This window comes from Phyllobates terribilis, unplaced genomic scaffold, assembly GCF_046119375.1.
Source record: "Phyllobates terribilis strain yellow unplaced genomic scaffold, ASM4611937v1 Scaffold_1__5_contigs__length_1240528914, whole genome shotgun sequence".
NCBI classification, from domain to species: Eukaryota; Metazoa; Chordata; class Amphibia; order Anura; family Dendrobatidae; genus Phyllobates; species Phyllobates terribilis.
In genome coordinates, this window is record NW_027362761.1 from 859,458,918 (window position 1) to 859,481,148 (window position 22,231).

The 22,231-nt window shown below is 41.7% G+C and overlaps 1 protein-coding gene across 1 annotated transcript in view; it reads right to left on the minus strand.

Moving 5' to 3' along the window:
- The window catches only part of DNAJB14 (DnaJ heat shock protein family (Hsp40) member B14), a 44,721-nt gene that overhangs the window by 16,046 nt on the left and 6,444 nt on the right, over nt 1–22,231 (minus strand). The window contains exon 2 of the mRNA XM_073638969.1: nt 9,393–9,558. Within this exon, the coding sequence (XP_073495070.1) occupies nt 9,393–9,558 (166 nt within the window). The remainder of the gene's footprint in view (nt 1–9,392; nt 9,559–22,231) is intronic.

Genomic DNA, 22,231 nt, shown 5'->3' on the forward strand with positions numbered 1-22,231 from the left:
CACGTGTCCTCTTTTTCTTTTTGGGTGGCGCCCTGGTGCCACTTGAAAAAACTGAGTGATTTTTGAATCTTTCATGGTTATTGGTGGCTTAAATGGGCCAAATAATGGTGTAGCTCTCATTGCTATGTTAGCCGTATCTAACATGGGCGCAGTTAGAAACAAGGCAGAATTTTTTACCTCCAATGCTGGCGAGTCCATGGTGCATGTGGTATCCACAATGGGTTCGACCAAATTAGTATTATTAAACTCCTGATTCAAATAATTCCTGACTCATGTCTGGTCCTATTAACCTATTAAAGTCTTGCGAGGTCGGGTGAATTGTGAGACATGAGGAAACATCCACAGTGTTCGTATTACTAAATGAACATTCGTGACCTGATGCCAACCCAGCACCCTGATTTGTTAAAGGTATAATGTTGGGGAAGGAGGTAATGGAACTACTTATACATGACATAATGATGGGTTCCATTGTGTTATGTGCAACTCCATGTGTGGTGTTAAGCATAACCATGGAATTATTAATATCAGAGGCAGTGATTTTTCCTTTGTCACTGACATTACATGCAGCAACAGTGCCCTGTGACTCCGGTATTATTGACCCTATGGGGAGCACGGACACATTGTCCAACCTCATGGAATTCCCCAAACCATCATTACAGCCAAAATCCAAGGGTGGAAAAAACTGATTTGATAATGCTGCAGTCTGCATAATGCCATCACTGCCTTGCATCTTATGCTGATTTAATGGTGCACCTGATGGAATGGAGAATACAGCAGTTTTGGGTACACTTCTATTCTTACCTAGCAAGGTATTCTTATGCTTCTCGTAATTATCCCTTTGCTCTTTAGTTTTTAAGATTCCAGACGGACCAGTAGTGGGTATTTTTTGCCCACTGTGCTACCATTTTACTTGTAGTGTCACCTTCACCTACAGTGTTACGTGTTTGGGAAGAGATCCCTGGCTGAGGAAGCGCGGAGCTTTCCATTTTCTCTCTTAAATATTTATTCCCTTTTTTCTTCACAAGGTCACCTTCAAACCTCAATAATCTACTTTTAAGAACGGGATCAAATTCCTGGAAGTCCCTATGACAGGAGTATAGTTCCAAATTATTCCGTAAATCACCCATCTTGCCCATAGCCTTATCCACCAGGGTTGTTCTTTTCCTAATTAGGAGCTCCATAAGATTCATGGAGCAATCAGTGAGACAATCATCCCAATGTTTAGTGAACTCAAAGTATAAGAATACATTGCTAGGTAAGAATAGAAGTGTACCCAAAACTGCTGTATTCTCCATTCCATCAGGTGCACCATTAAATCAGCATAAGATGCAAGGCAGTGATGGCATTATGCAGACTGCAGCATTATCAAATCAGTTTGTTCCACCCTTGGATTTTGGCTGTAACGATGGTTTGGGGAATTCCATGAGGTTGGACAATGTGTCCGTGCTCCCCATAGGGTCAATAATACCGGAGTCACAGGGCACTATTGCTGCATGTAATGTCAGTGACAAAGGAAAAATCACTGCCTCTGATATTAATAATTCCATGGTTATGCTTAACACCACACCTGAAGTTGCACATAACACAATGGAACCCATCATTATGTCATGTATAAGTAGTTCCATTACCTCCTTCCCCAACATTATACCTTTAACAAATCAGGGTGCTGGGTTGGCATCAGGTCACGAATGTTCATTTAGTAATACGAACACTGTGGATGTTTCCTCATGTCTCACAATTCACCCGACCTCGCAAGACTTTAATAGGTTAATAGGACCAGACATGAGTCAGGAATTATTTGAATCAGGAGTTTAATAATACTAATTTGGTCGAACCCATTGTGGATACCACATGCACCATGGACTCGCCAGCATTGGAGGTAAAAAATTCTGCCTTGTTTCTAACTGCGCCCATGTTAGATACGGCTAACATAGCAATGAGAGCTACACCATTATTTGGCCCATTTAAGCCACCAATAACCATGAAAGATTCAAAAATCACTCAGTTTTTTCAAGTGGCACCAGGGCGCCACCCAAAAAGAAAAAGAGGACACGTGGATGTAGAGGAGGTAGAGGAGGTAGAGGGATCTCAGGTAATAGCCGTGACCTCGGAATCCCTAATCGCCAAGAAAACAAAGCTATAGGTGAGGTAGCATCCAGCTCACAAATTTCGGAGACTAGTGATTTAAGATCCTGTGGTATATTTAATCTTTCTAGTCACATGCTTACAGAAGGTGAAACTTCCTTATTGGCTAAAGGATTATCATTTTGTCCAGATGCTGAATTAAATAGTTTTGATCTTTTCTTAGATCTGAACGAATTCTTTTGTAAATTGACTATTAAGCGACATTTTTTAATAGAGGAACGTGGCAAGAAATTACCAGCTCCCAATGCTTCCATAGGTTTTTCCAATTCACCTGATGAGGTAACCATCCCTACTGATCAATATAAGCATATGGCGGTCAGGGGAGGCTCTAAGTTTTACCCGATGCACCACAAGGGTGTGCATATAGAATCTTTCCAACAATTGGTCCTCAGAGATCTATGCTCGATTGAGCGGCGCAGGAAACTAGACAATTTGATGAAAAGTGAAAGGGAAGCAATGCAGACTTTGAAGAACAATAATGACATTATAATAAAAAGTGCTGATAAAGGAGGAGGAGTCGTGATTATGGACAGATCTTGGTACTTGTGTGAGGGTCTTCGGATACTTAGTGACGACCAATACTGCCATAAATTGGACATTGATCCTTCTATCTCCATCTTTGTTAATTATAATTATTTGATTAAGGAAGGCTATGAAAAGGGCATTCTGAATAAGAATGAAAAAAGGTTCTTAGATATCTCAAGTTACCGGACCCCCATTTTTTATTTTTTACCTAAATTACACAAGGATCCTTGTAATCCGCCTGGGCGCCCCATCATATCCGGGATAAATTCCATTATGTCCAATCTATCACACTTCATCGACTTGTTTCTTCAGAAATATGTATGTGAATTGGGGTCCTATCTTAAAGACTCCTCAACTTTAATTGCCACAGTTAGAAGTTTGCCGTCTGTGAAGAACTGTATCCTTATCACAGCAGACGTTGCAGCTCTTTACAGTAATATCTCCCACGAACTAGGTACAGAAGCGGTGCGCCATTACTTAATGGAAGATGATAGTATCCCCCTTTTTCAAAAAGAGTTTATTTTGAAATCAATAGAATTCATATTAAATAATAATGTGTTCTCATTCAAAGATAATTTTTATAAGCAAATAAAGGGCTGTGCAATGGGGACGAGGGTAGCTCCCAGCTACGCAAATATCTTCATGGGACGCTTTGAATCTTTGTTAATCACGTCTTCTCCTCTAACCCAAGGCCATATACGATTATATCGTCGTTACATCGATGATCTGTTCTTTATCTGGGAAGGGATGGAAAAAAATCAGCCCAGGATTTCTTTGAAATTTTGGATAATAACCCATGGGGTCTTAAGTTTACTGTATCCATGTCAAGTGACGCCATACAGTTTCTTGACTTAGTTTTGAAATTGGATGATTTGGGGAGGGTTCTCACATCCACCCATTTCAAAACCGTGCATGTGAATAGCTACCTCAGATTTGACAGTGGCCATCTTCCAAGGTGGATTAAGAACATTCCGTATGGCCAGTATTGGCGTATACGGAAAAATTGTACGCAGGATGAAGATTTTGAAAAGGAGGCTGATGTCCTTGAAAAAAGATTCTTGAGGAAGGGGTATCCTAAGAAATTGATTAGGGATGCACATAAAAGAATTAAGCCGCTCAATCAGGAATCATGCCTGGCTCGATTTTCTAGCCCTAACTGTGAGCATACGAATACAGGATATAAAGATTGGAGTTTAGGGACTACTTTCAATAAATCTAGAGTGTACATACAGGAACTATTAAGTCGTTATTGGTGCGTCCTGTTGGGGGATCCGCTTTTGTCCAAACATTTGCCATGTAAACCCAGGATTGTTTATAGGAAGAATCGGAATTTACGATCCTTCATATCGCCCAGTAACACGACATTGAAGTCTGCAGCTTCAGTACGGAGATATGGGAGGCAAAGGCAAGAAGGAGTAGGTTGTTTTGCTTGCAGATCTCCTGGCTGTTTATGCTGTAGTACCATTAATCATGGGGCAGTATCCTTCTGCTCGCAAACCACTGGTGAACAATTCCCCATCACCTGTAAAGTAGACTGTCATTCTGACTATGTGGTCTACTTGTTGCAGTGTGGATGTGGTTTGCAATACGTGGGCCGAACTATACAAAGAATGCAGGCCCGCCTCAATAAACATCGCTCTAATATTAAGAATGGGTATGTGCAGCATAGTGTTTCTAAGCACTTTCTGACTGCCCACTAGAGAGATCCCATTAGCTTGAAACTCACGATTTTAGAACAAGTCCCTGATAATGTAACAAATCGGCTTAATTATCTTATGAAGAGAGAATTTTTGGATTTTTAAATTGGGTACATTATATCCGGAAGGTTTGAATTTAGCGATTGATAATGTGTGCAGATGAATTATTAATATTTATATATTTTTGGGGGGATAAAAACTGGTTGAGGGGTATACTCCGAATATGCCTCACCAATTTTTATGTAATATGCTTATTTACCCTCATTTATATATGCATGTATTTTTAAAGCATTGCCGTTAATGTCTGCATCTTGTATCTTCATAGTAAGTTTATAATGTGTAGTTATTGACCTGTAATGCTTTTTTAAGTCCCTTTGTTATTAAATTGTAATCGTCTTTTTTATGGTGATTAAGGGGTTAAGTACCAAATTCTCCCTTGGCACCTCCCATTGAGTTCCTTTGTTTTATGTATAAAAGTGCCTGTTTCTACCATTTTCCCATAACTCCACCTGATGAAGGCAGCAGACCGCTGCAGAAACGCATTGTGAGCATTAATACTTCAATAAAGAGGTTTGTTTTATCCTTTTCCAGCGCCTTATCCAGTTTCTAGCGCCCCACTGACCACTTCAATTTGCACACTGTTCACTTTTCCCTTGGGAGTTGTAGCTGGAGGCTGCAGAGAACTGGATACAATTTCAGCTGCAGGACCTGCGATGATGTCATCACCCATGTGACCCCACCCGGAATCACATGATTGGAAGCTCCATCTGCTAATCCAGAGGAGACACTGAAGGCATCGTGGCAGTGCCATCAGCGCCAGTAGCTGTTTAACCTGGGTTGTGCGGTCTGCACAACCCACTCAGGTGAGCAGACCACTGTATCTGCACGTATATTCTATTTCCATACAGGTTCACACAAGCACTGCGCTTCTCCACCCCACCCCCTTTTTTGTCTTAAGAATAAATGGAGCAGAGGAGTAAATGATGAACCATCACCACATTCATACAGGGGTCTTCAATTTCTCCATTCTCAGGAAGGGTGGGAATCCCAGAGGTCATACTTCCAGCAATCGGAAAGTTATCCCCTATGCTATGGATAGGGAATAACTTCCAAACTCCTTTCAACTCAGTAATACAGAATGTACTTATGCTCTCTAGTGGCAGAGGCAGGGAGTCAGAAGGTTAGGTTTTAGATCTATTGTTTATGTAGCAGGGATCCTGGCTTAAAAGGAATTTGTCAGCAGGATTTCACACCCCAACCTGTTACATACACATCTACTATCAAAAATAGAGGTCCAGTATAAAAGGTTTATGGCACTTCAAACAATATGACAAACAAGGAACTCTGCATACTAATCTGGATACAGAGTAAGAGAAGAGCTCCATAAATATTAAAATAACATTTTTAATAAACAATAAATTAAAATACAATAGTTAAAAAAGTGGAAAAATATAAACAGAGTGCCTACTAGGGTGACACACGTCCAAGCACTGAATTAATAAGTATGATAATCGAGCCTACAACTATAGTGAGAAATACTAACAACTATCCCCAAAAGAAAGTGATCTATATAAAATTGTTCAACCCAGATTATAAATACGAATCAAGAGATACCACATATAAGAATTCATAAGGTGAGCTATAATACGCGCTATCTAATATATGACCATGTGCATTGTTGTTAGTATTCCTCACTATAGTTGTAGATTCGATCATCATACTTATTGATTCAGTGCTTGGACGTGTGTCCCCCTAGTAGGCACTCTGTTTAAAAAAAATGGAAAAATATAAAAACTATTGTACTTTAATATATTTAATAAAAATATTTCATTTTAATATTTATGGATCTCTTCTCTTACTCTGTATCCAGATTAGTATACGGAGTTCCTTGTTGATTGTGATGTTATATACACATGTAGCTCTTTCAAAGACAGGTCCAGCAACACCTTTATATGGTCAGTCCATTCATCAGTTACTGAGAAATCAGCGTATGAATTGATATGCAAATGAAGCTCTATATCTGAGGCCTCTGTCACTACAGTTCTTTTCCCCGCCCAGCACCTCCTCCTCCTCATGCTTGACTAATGGCTTCTTTGCCTTCAGCACAGAGGCTGTCAGAGAAGCAGGAGGTAGAGATGATGGACTGGGAATAGAGCTGGAGTGCTCATATGAATTCAAATGCCGATTTCTCAGTAACAGAGGAAAGGTGGCCATGTAAAGGTGTTGCTGGATTGTCTTTGAAAGAGCTACATGTCCATGAAAATAGGCCAGAGGGTGAAATCCTCCCTTTAAAAATAAATAAAAATACTTGGACAACTTTGCCTCCCAAATCTAAAAATTTAAGATCCAAATTATATTTTTGGTTGCAATTACCAGCATTTTATTCACTATATTTAAGGAGCTGTCCAGTACTTTTTTCAATCGCCCCAGTGTATTTAGCATGTGCCTATAAGTGTCACTATAAGCAGACTCTGACATCCGCTGACGTCACGACAAGTTCTAGCTGCAGCCGAAGGTGACTCAGTGCTGCTTTCCATCGTGAATGATGGGCTGTGGGTGAGGTTACCCCGCTTGTCACACCCGGCATCCACCGCACGCTCTCCCTCTCCTCATTCATTGGGAAAGTGCGCGGTAGATGCTGGGTGTGACGCGCGGGGTACTCCGCCCGCAACCCAGCATAAGTCGCGGGGACCGCGTCACTGATGTCACGCCTCACTTGACGTGACATCAGCGGAAGAAAAAGCCGGCTGCCGCAGGGGGGGGGGGTCACATGATGCCTGTGAGCGGCCAGCTATAGCGCCGCTCACAGGCAAGAAGGACAACTAAAAGGTAATTACAAAAACACTTATAGGCACATGCTAAATACACTGGGCCAATTGAAAAAAGTACTGGACAACTCCTTTAAGCCCTGCTTGGGTACCTACATTTTACAAATTCTTTACATCCTGTTCATTTACTAGGCAGTCACTTGTTCAACTGCTTACCGACATGTGAAATGCATTTCACACATTGGTTGTATGTAGCTAGCTCAGGAACTGAGCCTACCCCATACAGGCCAGGTGTTGGCTATGTTCACACAAGCCAGGGGTGGGGAAACTTATTTCTGTCAAGGGCCATTTGGATATTTAGACCATCCTTCGGGAGACGTACAAATCACGAGCTAACTCCGCTCACAAACTATATCCTGACGCTGGCACTGGTGTCAGGACATAATCTTTCATTGCACGCGCGTCAGCGCTCAGTAGTGATTACTGCTCACAGAGCAAAAAGGATTAAAGGGCTGGCGGCTGTCAAAATACAGCTGCCGGCCTAAGTACTGTAGTCCCCAGGAATGCGCCAAAGGGCCAGATTAAAAGGTCATCAAGGGCTGTAACAGCCTGCGGGTCTGAGGTTCCCCACCCCTGACATAAGCTAACAAAACACTGAAAAGAATGAACATAACCATGTCTATGTAAAAAATAACTTGATGTTCATATGTTCAGGCTTTTAAGTGTCTTTTAACAGCCTCAGGTTTCCAAAGACACCAAGCTGTTAAAAGAAGGGACATGACTATTTTTCAGGCATCTTCCACTCTGAAACTCTATGCTATACAAGTTAATGGAAAGCCTCAAAAGACACCTGAATTACACCCGAGCGTCTTTTTGAGCGTTTTTCAGCCTGCTTCAAAACACGCTCTTAATTGTTGAATGGAATTTAAAAAAGTCCAGAAAACACCAGTACAAAAGACAACTGAAGACCACTGGAAAAACTGTCCAAAATTATCATGAAGCGCTAAAAAAAAAAAAAAAAAAAAAGGAAAAAGGGTTACTGAAGTCTCCCTTTCTTGAAAAACAATGTTTTTGACCACCTGGAAAAACAGCAACAACAAAAAAAAAAACGGTGTGAGAAAATACCTTTGTAGCAACGTTTGGAACTAGATCTGATCGTTGCGCTTTAAAAGGGGTTGTCCACTACTCGGAAACCCCTTCTTAGTCCCTATATCGCCTTCATAAAACACTTATGCTCCGGTGCTGTTCCAGCGGTGTTGGCACTGGCTCTCCCGGGGCTCACGTGACATTATCATGTCATGCAATTCCTGTGGCCAGCACTGGCTTCACTCCCCCTGGCCTCACTCCCCCTGGCCTCAGACTAATAAGACATCTGGAGGAAGTGGCTCAGAGCTGCAGCTGCTCTCTCACTTCCTTTGGATATCAATTACATCCGTATGAGAGGAGAGTGAGGCAGCTTGTGATTGACCACAGGGATCGGGTGACATGTCACATGGGCCATGGGAGAGCCACTTCCGACACCGATGGGACTGCGGCAGCACCGGAGGTCAGTGTTGTGTTATTATTTTATTGAGAGAAAACATAGAAATTGAGAAAGGGTCGTCAGAATAGTGGGCCCTTTTTGACCACTTAACTGCTGCTATCAATCTCTCAAAGCTGAATTTAAATGGTTCTAACAGTTGCGAGCATCTGTTCAAGCACCCATTGCTCACAGCCAAGAATCACAATACAGTCGTGGCGTGCCGAGGGCTTTTCATGGCAGTTGTGGACCTACTGATAGAGGTTGTCAGTGACAGATGCCATTTCTATGAAGCCAAGTCTGCGGTTGTGCTTTTCAGGAGTGTGTTAATTTCCCTACATATTAAATACTCAGCCTGCTCTATACACAGCATTAAAGCTGGTAAACAAGTTTAGATTTGCCATAATTGTACGGGCCTTCATAAAAGATCATGTTTACCGGAACTTGAACACCAAATTAGAAAAGAAAGAAAATGGAATTGTGCTTTTTTTTCTATATATCACCTCAGCTGGATTTCCCTCACCCCTCCAATCTCTCAGTACATTATATGGTAATGTGAATTGTGTCATTCAAAGCTACAATTCAGCTATATGAAGGCTTGATTTCTTTGCCAGATATGTTGACAGATAAATTTAAAAAGAAGGTTATGGTTCTTGAAGAAAGGCAAGAAAAAGAATGAAAAATGGCTCAGATGGGAAGGGGCTAAAAAACAGGGATAAATGGTATTAAACAGCATACCTTTTTACACCATCCACTTGGTCCTTAGTAAAACTTTTGCCACTATCACCAGTGCTACTGTCCTTTTCTGCACTGGTTTTATTTTGATCCACCCCATTCGGCATTTTTGCACATTTTGGTCCATTCTCCGTTGTTCCTTCATGCTTTTCAAGCCTTTCCAGCAGTTCTTAGAAGAAAATAATAGTAAAGGAGGAAAGTGATCACTGTTGAGTAATGAAAGCCATAAAACATATTTCATACTTGCCTTTACCTTGACTATTATAATGCAAAATAATCTAACTATTAGAAATACATTTGTACATCTTCCTTTTCCAGCCCTGTAAATACGGTAAATGGTCATTTGCTTTACAATGGTCATATTCTATACAAATCCTACCAGGCTTTGAAAAGAGCATTTTTGACTAAGCTGCAACACCAAGCAGGATGAGCTGTGAATATTATAAGGGCTCATACACACAGTACATTCAGAGGCTCAGTACAGGCCCTTTGCACTGGGATGAAAGCCCTATTACTGTACTATACAAATAGCCATGTTCAGGAAGTTTTAGAGCCCCCATACATATTGGCCTAATGTTTGCTGAACCCACCAATATCGATGAGTTCGGCCGATGGTCTAAAGTCTATGGGTTCGCCAGCCAACTGATGGTCAGGAGAGATGTCGATCGCGCATGTCCAATTTTGGACTGCCAATCGGAGATAAGCCGCCAGCCAACGTGTTAGTCTTCGGCTTTCTCATAGAGAACACAGGCGTGCTCCTGTTTATGGGAGAGTTGGCTGTCTGCCGAACGAATGGCCGCTGCTTCGTTCGGTTGACAGCCATCTAATGTGCACGGCCAGCTTAAGTCCGATTTCATATTGTGACAGTACTTTATACCAGACAGCTTTATCACACATCTCAGCACTTAAAGGGTTCGTCTGTGCAGCTTCCAGGCTGTATGCTTGGGTCCAGCCTGCTTCAGAGCGGCACAAGCTCATTATCCAAGTAACAGGCCATTGTGAAACTATAGGGTGGCTGGTAACCTCTGCAATGAGTTGTACTATACGTTATAAAGTTAAAAATCCCTCCATTCTTGAGCATGGAGAAGATTTGAAATAAGACGCAAGTTGCACAGTTTCTTGTTTTTACAAGCACTTTGAAGGTTTAACAACATAGAATTACAAACATCTATACTTTACTCTGAAAAACTTAAGTGTTTGAAAGAAAAACCTAGTTATAAAACAGAACCATGGCCAGGGACAAGGTGACAAACCCAAGGGGTATGTCCCTGCCGCATTCACCCGGTGACTGACCAAACACAGACCTGTGCAGCAGGCATAGCATGAGGCGTACTCTCTGTGGTTACCCGGGATCCAGGGCAGTAAAACATTGGGCAAAGGTTACTAAAATAAGTGAAATGACCAAAAACCCCAGCGTGTTTTAATTTACCTGGCCTAAACCCTGATGTCACACTCACAGTGCCAACTTTCATGTCTAGTGGATACTGGAGCATCCTGTACAGTGTTAAGAGATCAATTGCCTTTTCAGTTGCTAACTGATGTGAAAATAACCAGAACGCGTCTGTCAGGATACCCAACTCTCCTATGCCAAACTGCCCCTATGAAGGTTAGAATAAATGATGCTAAAGAAATACTAATCCACGTTTTGGTTTCTGGAAACTGCTCTGTAATTTTGCTAGGAGCTGATGTTCTTGCAGAGAAGCCATAATTCAGTACACACTAGATGGTGTCACTGTGTCCATGCCACTCTCAAACAGTTTCAGACATTCTGTGCCTTCGTAGCATCCCCTGTGTCACTTGCACCTGGTAGGGATCACAAACACTACTCAAATTTGCTTGCCACCTGACCTTACCAGTTGTGGGTGCAGAGCAAGATGGACTTTGGAAAAATGTTATTACCTTCACAAAAAGTCACTGTAAAGCCTGTCAGCCTCCTCCCGTATCCTCTGAGTTTAGCTCAAATTGTTGGTCTGAAGAGAATAAATTGATCAATATCTCCAATTTGGCGTTCTCAGAAAGTAAATACCCTTACAACACTTCCCTTTTTCCTGTCAAAAAGAGGGGCCACAAAGCACAGCTGGAGACCTACTAAATGGTGCATGACCTGAGGGCAATCAATGCGATCACCACCATGGACACCATCATTGTTCTCAATCCACACACTCTTGAGCACAGTTTCACCCAGTGCCACACATTTAACGGTCATTAGGGTTGAGCGAGTATGTTCTGTTCCGAGTATGCTCGGGCAGAGCTCCGAGTATTTACAGCTGCTCGGTGATAAGGTTAAATCGCTCCCGTGTGCATGATTTGCAACTGTTTGACAGCTTTATTACATGTGAGGAATGTGTAAGAAATAGACATTCTTCCCATGTAATAAAGCTGTCAAACAGTTGCAAATCATGCACACGGGAGCGATTTAACCACATCACCGAGCAGCTGTAAATACTCAGAGCTCGGCCCGAGCATACTCGGCGAAAGGGTTAATAGAACATACTCGCTCAACACTAACGGTCATCAATTTAGCTAATGCTTTCCATTCTGTTAGCATGCACCCAGGAATACTGGATTGCTTTCACCTTTGACAGGAAAAAAAGTATTGTTGGGACAGTGTTACCCCCAGGGTGCAGCTAAATCGCCAGGTTAATAGAATGATGAACTGCACAATATCTTACAATGACCCCTGTACCCCACAAAAAGCGCTCTTATGCAGTATATAGAGGACTAATTGCTCTTGCCTCACACAGTGCATGGAAGGGTCATTTTCCCTCATGACTTACCTGGGAAACAAAGATGAAGAATGGCATTCTGCAAGTCACACTCCCTTAGCAATGTCAGGCAGCTATGCACCTTCTTATGTCTTACTAGTTACTGCAGGGAGTGGATACCAGCAACCTCCACCTACGCTCAGCCCCTATATAATGATCTATCCCGTAAACCATTTACCCTCATGAAACCAGAGATTAATGTCTTTATACTTTGAGGGCAAAGACAAATTATTATCAGCCTCAAACTACACTTGTTCTTTTACCTTGTTTTGTCATTGAGTTGCTGGACATGCACAGGTGGTACTGACTTAAGACCATGAAGGAAACCATAAAGCCTTTTGACTAATACTCTGCCCATTTAGATCTAGTGACGGGAGGAGCCCCCTACTGCATAACGGTTGTGACAGCAGCAGAAGCTCTGCTCATTGACATTCTTAGGACTAATCCCTTGTGCTTAAGGTACCCCAATCAGTCATTGTGATCCTCTACCAAACACAAACTAAAGCCCCCGTCTCACATAGCGATATCGCTAGCGATATCGCTGCTGAGTCACGGTTTTGGTGACTCACCAACGACCTCACCAGCGATGTCGCTATGTGTGACACTTTGCAACGATCAGGCCCCTGCTGTGAGGTCGCTGATCGTTGCAAAGTGTCCTGGACCATTTTTTGGTCGTTGGCCTCCCGCTGGCCAGCACACATCGCTGTGTGTGACCAGCGGGACCAACGATCTGGCTGGTAACTATGGTAAACATCGGGTTACTAGGGGCACGCGCTCACTTAGTAACCCGCTGTTTACCACTCTGCTACGGTGCACGGAGGCTCCCGCGCACCGTAACAGAGTGGTATCCATGGTAAACAGCGGGTTACTAGGGGCACACGCGCACTTAGTAACCCGATGTTTACCATAGTTACCAGCCTGCTCCTGCTTGCAGCAGGCTGGTAACGGGAGCAGGACATCGTGGAACGATTCTTTCCACGATATCGCTGCTCCCCTGATCGCTGGTGAGCCTGCCTGTTTGACAGCTCACCAGCGATGTATTAGCGATGCAGCAACGATCCCTGACAGGTCGTATCGTTGTCGGGATCGCTGCTGCATCGCTTAGTGTGACGGAGCCTTAAGGCTATGTTCACACAATGTTTTTTTTCATTTTTTTTTTCTGCAGCAAAACCAGATCTCTTGCCAGGAGGTTGTTTTCTTGATTTTTCTTACTTTTTTGCTGTTTCTTTTTGGTGCATTTTTATCCACTGTCCTTTTGTCTCTTATAAGCATGTACATAAAGTTCAGTGCCAGAAAAAAAAAAAAAAAAAGTTTCTCATTCTGGTTTTGGCACAAAAAATGCTGAAAAACCTGACACCTGCGTTTTTGGTGTGTTTTTTCCCGCCCTTTACTTCCAATGGGTGAAAAAACACTGAAAGAAGTGACATGCTCTATTTTGCAAAAAAAAAAAAAAAAAAAAAAAAAAAAACCATGCAAAGCACAAAATCCTGAACAAAAAAAAAAACAAAAAAAAAAACACGTGATGTGTGCATGAGATTTCTGGAATCTCAGACTTTGCTAGTACTGTAAAATGCAGCTGAAAATTTGCATAAAAAAAAAAAAAACAATGTGTGAACATAGCCTAAACAGGTCTTCAGCTCACCTCACCATGATGTTTCTCTGCTACTATTGCAGAAGGACATCAGATAGAAAAAGCAAGTCAATTGCAAACCTGCTTATTTTCATGCCAACTAATTAAAGCAATTTAAGAACTTAAGTACACGCCTTTAATGTTTAAAATAAATAAAACATTACTACTTTACATTTTTTCAATTGCTAAGAAAACCATTTTTTGATGCCACATTCCCTTTAAATTACTACAATGGTAAATGAACCCTGCTCGGCTGTAAATCTCACAAGGGAAAGGGGTTGATATCAACATTATGTCTGCAGGGGAGACCTGGGTAAAACGAATTGTCTTCTCACACATCTCGGTGGGAAAACACAGGAGTACAAAAAGAACTTACAAATAACTTCTCGCTCTCTTGGCAGTTGTGAAAATACAGGTACATCCATAACTCATTCTGGCTACAGGCTCACAAGTTCAAGGAGATAAACCAGACAGATCTCTGATGAGAAAGCATCCATTTCTCACGATTTTACCCAAACACGTCAATAACCTGTCAAAGACCAGAGGATGCTGGTAGGATAGGAAAATGGAAAGCACTCAGCAGAGCTGGAAGTGCAGTGTCTGCCCGCCCGTCTGCACTTGCAATTAAAACTGCAATGATGAATTTCTCAAAAATGCCTCAAAAAAATACTACAAGAAAAATATGAATGTAATGAGAATTAAAATGGGCTTTACACTCATACCTTGAGTTAGGGGCTCAAATAATCTGCAATAGGTCCTATAAAGAAAGCCCATTTGGAGAAATGGCCCGTTTCTAGAGGACAATGTTTGTCAACCTTCCTCAAACAGGCGAGTTCAGCTCAAGATCATGCGCGCTGCTTGCAAGAACAGATTTAGAAACTTGTGATTGTATTGTGAAGTAAAAGTAAAAAATATATTGTGCTGCTTCCTATTCATTTGGGCATGAGAATCAGTTGCTTTAAAGGGAATCAGTCAGCAGATTTTTGCTATGTAATCTGAGGACAGCATGATGTAGGGGGATGTGTCACATGTCCAGCTGTGTGCTGTTTACGTAACCCTCCGTCACATACAATAGGCCTGACAGGCACATCTCTTTTACTTTCATTTCTCCTTCCTCACCAGATTGTGAGGAAATCCCCTCCCTCCAGATAGTCTCCTGTCTCTAGCAGCTCTGTGAAACCTCATACCACAGTTGGATTGCAGAGCTTCAGGAGGACAGATATAACTGCGCTAATCTCTCAGGCTCATTGTATGTGAACACGTCACACTCAATAAGGTTGGTATTTTATGTTTTTATTCATCACAGTTGTTTATTTAGCTTGTTTTATGAATGTATAGCACAAAGTGTAAGGATATTTTATAGAAATAAGGCAGATTTAAAAAGAAAGTGTGCTGCTCAGGCATATACAGTAGTTCCCTAACACATATTCCTTCTCTTGCTTCAGATTATCTGCTGAAATGGAGAGAAAATGTACAATTTATCAAAAAACCTTGATGTTGAGGAAGTAACAAACATGCTGTTAGATGATGCAGACCCCACACTGAATGAGGATTTAGGAGAGGAAAGTGAGATTGATTCTCATGATGAGGTGGAAGTATGTGAAGTGGATTCTGAAACAGAGCAAGATGGTGACAGTGATGAGGATGAAGATGTAGAATCTTATTATATGGGAAAAGATAAGAAAAAAAAACAATGGAACAAGAAGCCACTCCAGAAAAAACGTAGGGAACCTCAAAACATTATTACTCACCTTCCTGCAGTTATAGGAACTGCAAGTAATGCAAAAACTGCAGTTGAATGCTGGAATAGTTTATTCACAGATGACATTCTGGACTCTATTGTCACATATACCAACCAATATATAGACATTATAAAGGACAAGTTCATCTGCAACAGAACCATCAAGGCCACAGATGAAATAGAACTGCGTGCTTTTTTTGGATTATTATACCTTGCAGGAGCTTATAGGGCAAATAGACAAAGTTTGGAGGAACCTTGGAGTAAAGATGGGGATGGAGTTGAAAAATTTGGCCTTGTTATGTCCATAAACAGATTCAAGCTTCTAATTCGTTGCCTTCGGTTTGACGACAGAACTACCCGAACCGAACGTAAAACACATGACCGACTTGCTCCAATTCGTGATATATTCCAAAAATTTGTTGAAAACTGTAAAAAAAGCTATTGCCCTGGGGAGAATCTCACTATTGACGAAATGCTCCCTGGTTTTCGTGGTAGATGTGCCTTTCGTCAATATATTCCATCAAAGCCTAACAAATATGGAATAAAAATGTATGCCCTTGTTGATGCCAGTAAGACCTACACTTACAACCTGGAAGTTTATGCAGGAAAACAACCAGAAGGTCCTTACTGTGTCAGCAACAAACCCAGTGATGTTGTAAAAAGACTGGCTGAGCCCTTATTTGGATCGGGTCGCAATATAACAGCTGACAATTGGTTTTCAAATTGTGATCTGATTGATTATCTGAAAATGCAGAAGCTTTCATATGTCGGAACTGTAAGAAAAAATAAAAAAAGAATTGCCTACACAGTTTGTAAGTGTGAAAGGGAGACAACAGTACAGCAGTATGTTTTCATTCCATAATGGAAAGGTTTTGGTTTCCTATGTACCACAAGCAAAAAAAATTGTACTTCTTCTATCAACACTTCATGATGATGATGCCATCGATCCTGGGACTGAGGCACAAAAAACCCCGGAGATAATTACATTTTATAATGCAACCAAAGGGAGTGTTGATACAGCTGATCAGATGTGCTCAACTTTCAACGTCAGCAGAAACACCAAACGCTGGCCAATGGTCATATAGTTTGCTATGTTGAATTTGGGTGGTATAAATTCACAAGTCATTTACCTTGAAAACAAGCTTGAACCACTCCGTAAACGATTCTATCTGAAAAAATTGGCCCATGAACTAGTGCTTGGAGAGCTACGCAGGAGAAGTATGAAAACAATCGGTATCCCCTCTCGCCTTCAAGTTCAGCTCAAAAGATTCCGCCCAGAAGATGATAGTGAAAATTCACCACCTGCACCACCTCCCAAAAGAAGGAGATGCACCACCTGCACCACAGAAAGCGGAATCAGAAGGCTTTCTAATTATGAATGTCACAAATGTCATAATGCAATCTGCCTGACACATGCAAAAATGATGTGTAATTCTTGCTCTTTGCTCTGCAAGTGTAATTTTTCTGGGGAAACTTCAGGATCTAATTCTGATTGAATATGTGTTTAATAGTACTTAAGGTACCTTAAAATTAAGTTTGTTTCCATACATTTTCTTTGTAGAGTTTTTGGACAGAGTCGAACTGGGGACTATTTGGCGGGAGTTTTGAAATGTTTGTATTTCAGAGTTATTAGTTATGTTAAGTAAATGTTTTTTTTTTTTGCACCTGATTATGTGTAGTCTCTTTTATTACATCCCTATGAAGGTCACTGATCACTTTTAGAGCACTGAAATTGCAAACATTAGATATTATAGGTATTTTTCTAGCCTGCGCCTGACAGTCACATTGTATGTGAACTCGTTAGAACCGATATTGTATGTGATGGAGGGTTAAAACCTTCAGTCTATCACCTTGTAATTATCATTGTCTGGACTACAGCAGGGCGTGCATGCTTGTCCGACCTCACCCCCTTGTGATAAGCAGCTCATGGTTTATAGAATTTGTACATGTAGAGCCTGGTGTGGGCGGGGTAAGCTTTCTCAGCTCTGCTGCACTGCTAAATCTAAGGACTCTGATTGGGTTATAAACTAAGTGATACATCCTTGGATTCAAGGTCCCTTTGCCTACATCATGCTGCTCTCAGATAAGGTGGCAAAAACCTTCTGACAGATTCACTTTAAAATAATGATATGTATGTTCAAATTTCCAAGTGTCATGCTGATAGCAGATTGGTCAACTTTTTCTATCTCACAAAGCTATTGGTATCAATAAAAATCTGTCATCATTTGGGCAGACCATGTTGTACCCTGATACTTGTATCTGTGTGCTCCTCTGACTCCATCAGCTGATGTCTGTCCAATCAGAAACAGTCTGAATTAACTCTGTGCAGGCTTGCAGATCAACTCAAAACCTACTACTCTGACACCACACCGAAACATTAAAAAACCCTACAACACAGATGATGCAAGGTGGTTTTATTTTGTGGTGAATAGATGATCGCCAAAGCATGTGGAACTGTAGACAGGATCTCAGTAGTGTTAATTAATTAAAGCACAGAGTCCTATTACCAAGTGAGAAGCTAAGACGCTGCATACAGTACAGACACCATCACCTGAGCCAGTCTAAACTGTCAGGAACTTAGGTCACAAACTAGAAAGACTTTGGAATGTCGATGTTTAGATGAAAACACATACGATATGTACAAAACAAAAATGATACACAGATGGGACACCAACGGGCCTCACATATATCCCCCATTGGCTATAACAAGGTTGTCAGTTTTTTGTCATATTGTCAGTCATTTTACCAGAAACAAAAAAAATTAACAGCACAGTGTGCAAAACAGTGCTCCAAACAAAAAGAACTGCAAGATACAACACCTACACAATATAGGCAGAAGTGTTGACATGTCCTCCCATTCTAAAGCCAAAGAAATTAATATGGAGTTGGTTCCCCCTTTGCATCTATAACAGCTTCCACTCTTCTAAGAAGGCTTTCTACGAGTTTTTGGAGTCTACCTGAGATTTTTTTGCTCATTAAATCCATTTGTGAGGTCAGACCCTGATGTTGGACAAGAGGGCCAATCTCGTAATCTCTATCCTAGCTCATCCTAAAGGTGTTTGATGGAGTTGACGTTAGGGCTCTGTGTGGGCCAGTTAAGTTCTTCCACCCCAAACTCATCTTGCTTTCATGGACATTGCTTCAGGCAGTGGGGCATAGTCATGCTGAATCAGAAAAGGCCTTTGCTCTTGAATGAAGCATGAAAAATGTTTTGCGGCCTTAGGGTACAAGTCTGAAGTCACTATGTGAATTCTAACATCACATGCACTGCACTCTGAGGATTCTCCAGGGGCCAAGGTGCATGACTGCCAGTATACTTTCGCATACATGTGGCCACATGCCAACTAGATGTGTGCAGCCTCGCTCAATGAAAGTGTACTGAGTGAGGGCGGACATATCTAGTCAGTATATGACCAGAAGTGCGAAAATCGTATACTAGCCATCACGTTGCCACCTGCTTCCGCCACCAGAAAATCCTCACAGTGGGGACTGCAGACTTCTACTCAAAGGCCAGAAAACCTCTTTAGATTTCATTTCACTTGAACTAAAAGGTCTGTTTGCACAGACTGAGTGGCGGCACTAAATGACCACTGATCGGTAAACATTTCCAGATCGGCAGTGGTTTAATAGTCTGTTTACACAGACAGACTGCAGTAAACGATGCGCAATTAACGATATACACCAGATCGCTCAGGGTGCATAGGCTGCCATAGTTCTCAGTAGTGCGAGTTTTGTTTACACCGGATGATGCGCTATGCAAATGATCATTTCACCTGATGAACGAGTGTTTTGCTCGCTCATTGGGTGATCTACAGCCTGTTTATACTGCTATCGGGTATCATGAAATGTGCATTCTTAAGGAAGCTTGCTCACAAAAATCTTTCAATGCAAATACAGCACGAATCCCCCCCAGCGCACACACACTGTCTGCTGGGGGGATTCGCCGGTTTCTGAGTCATGTAAGGAGCAAGGCCACGCCCACTGAACGGGCTCTGGCCGCCAGTATGCAAACTGGCGAATCCTCCCAGCGCACAGTGACTGCGCTGGAGAGATTCATAAGTCTGAGAGCACACAGAGTGACTGCAGACTTATCGATTTAGACCGGACAACCCCTTTAAGGGACCTAGTCCAACCCCTGAAAAACAACCCAATAGCACTAATCCCTGCACCAAACTTTACAGTTGGCACAAAGCAATCAGGAAGGTAATCTCCTAGCATTCACCAAACCTAGATTTGTCCATCAGACTGCCAGAGAAGCATGATCCATCACTGCGCAGAACAAGTTATCACTGTTCTATACAGCACCCCATCCGAAGCTGGACATTGTGCTGGTGATGTAAGGCTTGCAGCTGCTGGCCATGGAAACCCATGATATGAAGCACTCTGATCAGTGATTGTGTTAATGTCAATGGCAGAAGAGGTTTGGAACTCTGTAGTTATTGAGTCAGTAAGGTATTGGCAATTTTCTGCACTATGTGACTCCGTACTCGGCGATCACACTGTAACTTTATGTGGCTGGCACTTCATGGCAGAGTTCCTGTGGTTTCTAAACACTTCAACTGTGAGTGGTGATATTGGAAAGTGGATCATGGAATATTTAGTAGGGAAGAAATGTCAAGAACTGACTGGTTGCAACAGTGACCTCCTATTACAGTACCACGCTCAAATTCAGTGAGCTCTTAAGAACGAGTCATTCTTTCAGAAATGTTAGTAAAAGTACCTTATACACCTGTGGCAATGGGACTGAATGAAGAATCTGAATTCAAGGATTTGGAAGTGCCCCAATACCTTGGTCTATATAGTGTATCTGAAGACCATTTGGAGACAACACTATGATAACAGGCCTTTCTACTGGACACGTATCGATGGATTAGGACTAATCGGATATTTGGCCTCTAGCATAAAAATAGTCCTACCACTTGTCAGCATTGTCTGTAAAAAGCAAATTAAACAGATTTTTAGAGTAGATATGACAGCAGCGATCTGACACTATGGGATCTGATTTACTTTTACTATAACAATTTACATGCAGAGCAGAATGTAATACACGGCCTCCATTTATATTATAGAAGAACAGGATTTCATTGTTGGTATTCTTTGTTCCCTCAGTCACATCTATTATTCTACGTTACAAAGTTCATCAGTTTTTATAAGAGTACTCCTTTATATGTGAAGTTTCACCACTGCACCACGTTTTAGCTCCCATTGTATTATTTGATCATTTGTACTTCTCTGACTTTGTGCTGAGGGACAACGCCATTAAAAAATAAAAAAAAAAAGCAGACAACAACAAGAAAAAAAAAAAAGAACACAACCTTAAAAAAAAGGTACCGGTCAGCGAAAAAAAGCCAAGCACTAATTACCTCTAACTCCCTACAGCCATAGTGGTAATCTGCAAGTAAACAGCGTTTTACACATGTTTGGCTGACTACCTAGAAGACCAGTGACGAGGAGAAAACGAAGTTATATTCTCCCGAGGAGGTTACAGTCACCCCTCACTATACAGCGCGCCATGTAATCACTCCCCGGCACCATGAGCTGCAGTGTGCGTGTGCAGAGCAGGCTGTCTGGCAAGGAGCTGGGGACATGATAACAGTGTGCTCAGTGTGTAGTGACCGCCTGCTCTCGCAGCTGCAGGGAGAACATAACTTCACTTCCTTCCGCCCCTCCAGTTAGACACCCAAACTAATTTTAAACACTATTTACCTGCAGAATGCTACTATGGCTGCTGAGATAGATAGATAGATAGATAGATAGATAGATAGATAGATAGATATACACACACATATACATATATACACACACCAAAAGTTTGGACACACCTTCTCAATTAAAGATTTTTCTGTATTTTCATGACTATGAAAGTTGTACATTCACACTGAAGGCATCAAAACTATGAATTAACACATGTGGAATTATATACTTAACAAAAAAGTGTGAAACAACTGAAAATATGTCTTATATTCTAGGTTCTTCAAAGTAGCCACCTTTTGCTTTGATGACTGATTTGCACACTCTTGGCATTCTCTTGATGAGCTTCAAGAGGTAGTCACCGGAAATGGTTTTCACAGGTGTGCCCTGTCAGGTTTAATAAGTGGGATTTCTTGCCTTATAAATGGGGTTGGGACCATCAGTTGTGTTGTGCAGAAGTCTGGTGGATATACAGCGGATAGTTCTACTGAATAGACTGTTAGCTGCTTTTTTTCTTGCCATAATACAAATTCTAAGTAAAGAAAAACGAGTGGCCATCATTACTTTAAGAAATGAAGGTCAGTCAGTCCGAAAAATTGGGAAAACTTTGAAAGTGTCCCCAAGTGCAGTTGCAAAAACCATCAAGAGCTACAAAGAAACTGGCTCACATGAGGACCGCCCCAGGAAAGGAAGACCAAGAGTCACCTCTGCTTCTGAGAAGTTTATCAAAGTCACCAGCCTCAGAAATCGCAGGTTAACAGCAGCTCAGATTAGAGACCAGGTCAACGCCACACAGAGTTCTAGCAGTAGACACATCTCTACAACAACTGTTAAGAGGAGACTTTGTGCAGCAGGCCTTCATGGTAAAATAGCTGCTAGGAAACCACGGCTAAGGACAGGCAACAAGCAGAAGAGACTTGTTTGGGCTAAAGAACACAAGGAATGGACATTAGACCAGTGGAAATCTGTGCTTTGGTCTGATGAGTCCAAATTTGAGATCTTTGGTTCCAACCAC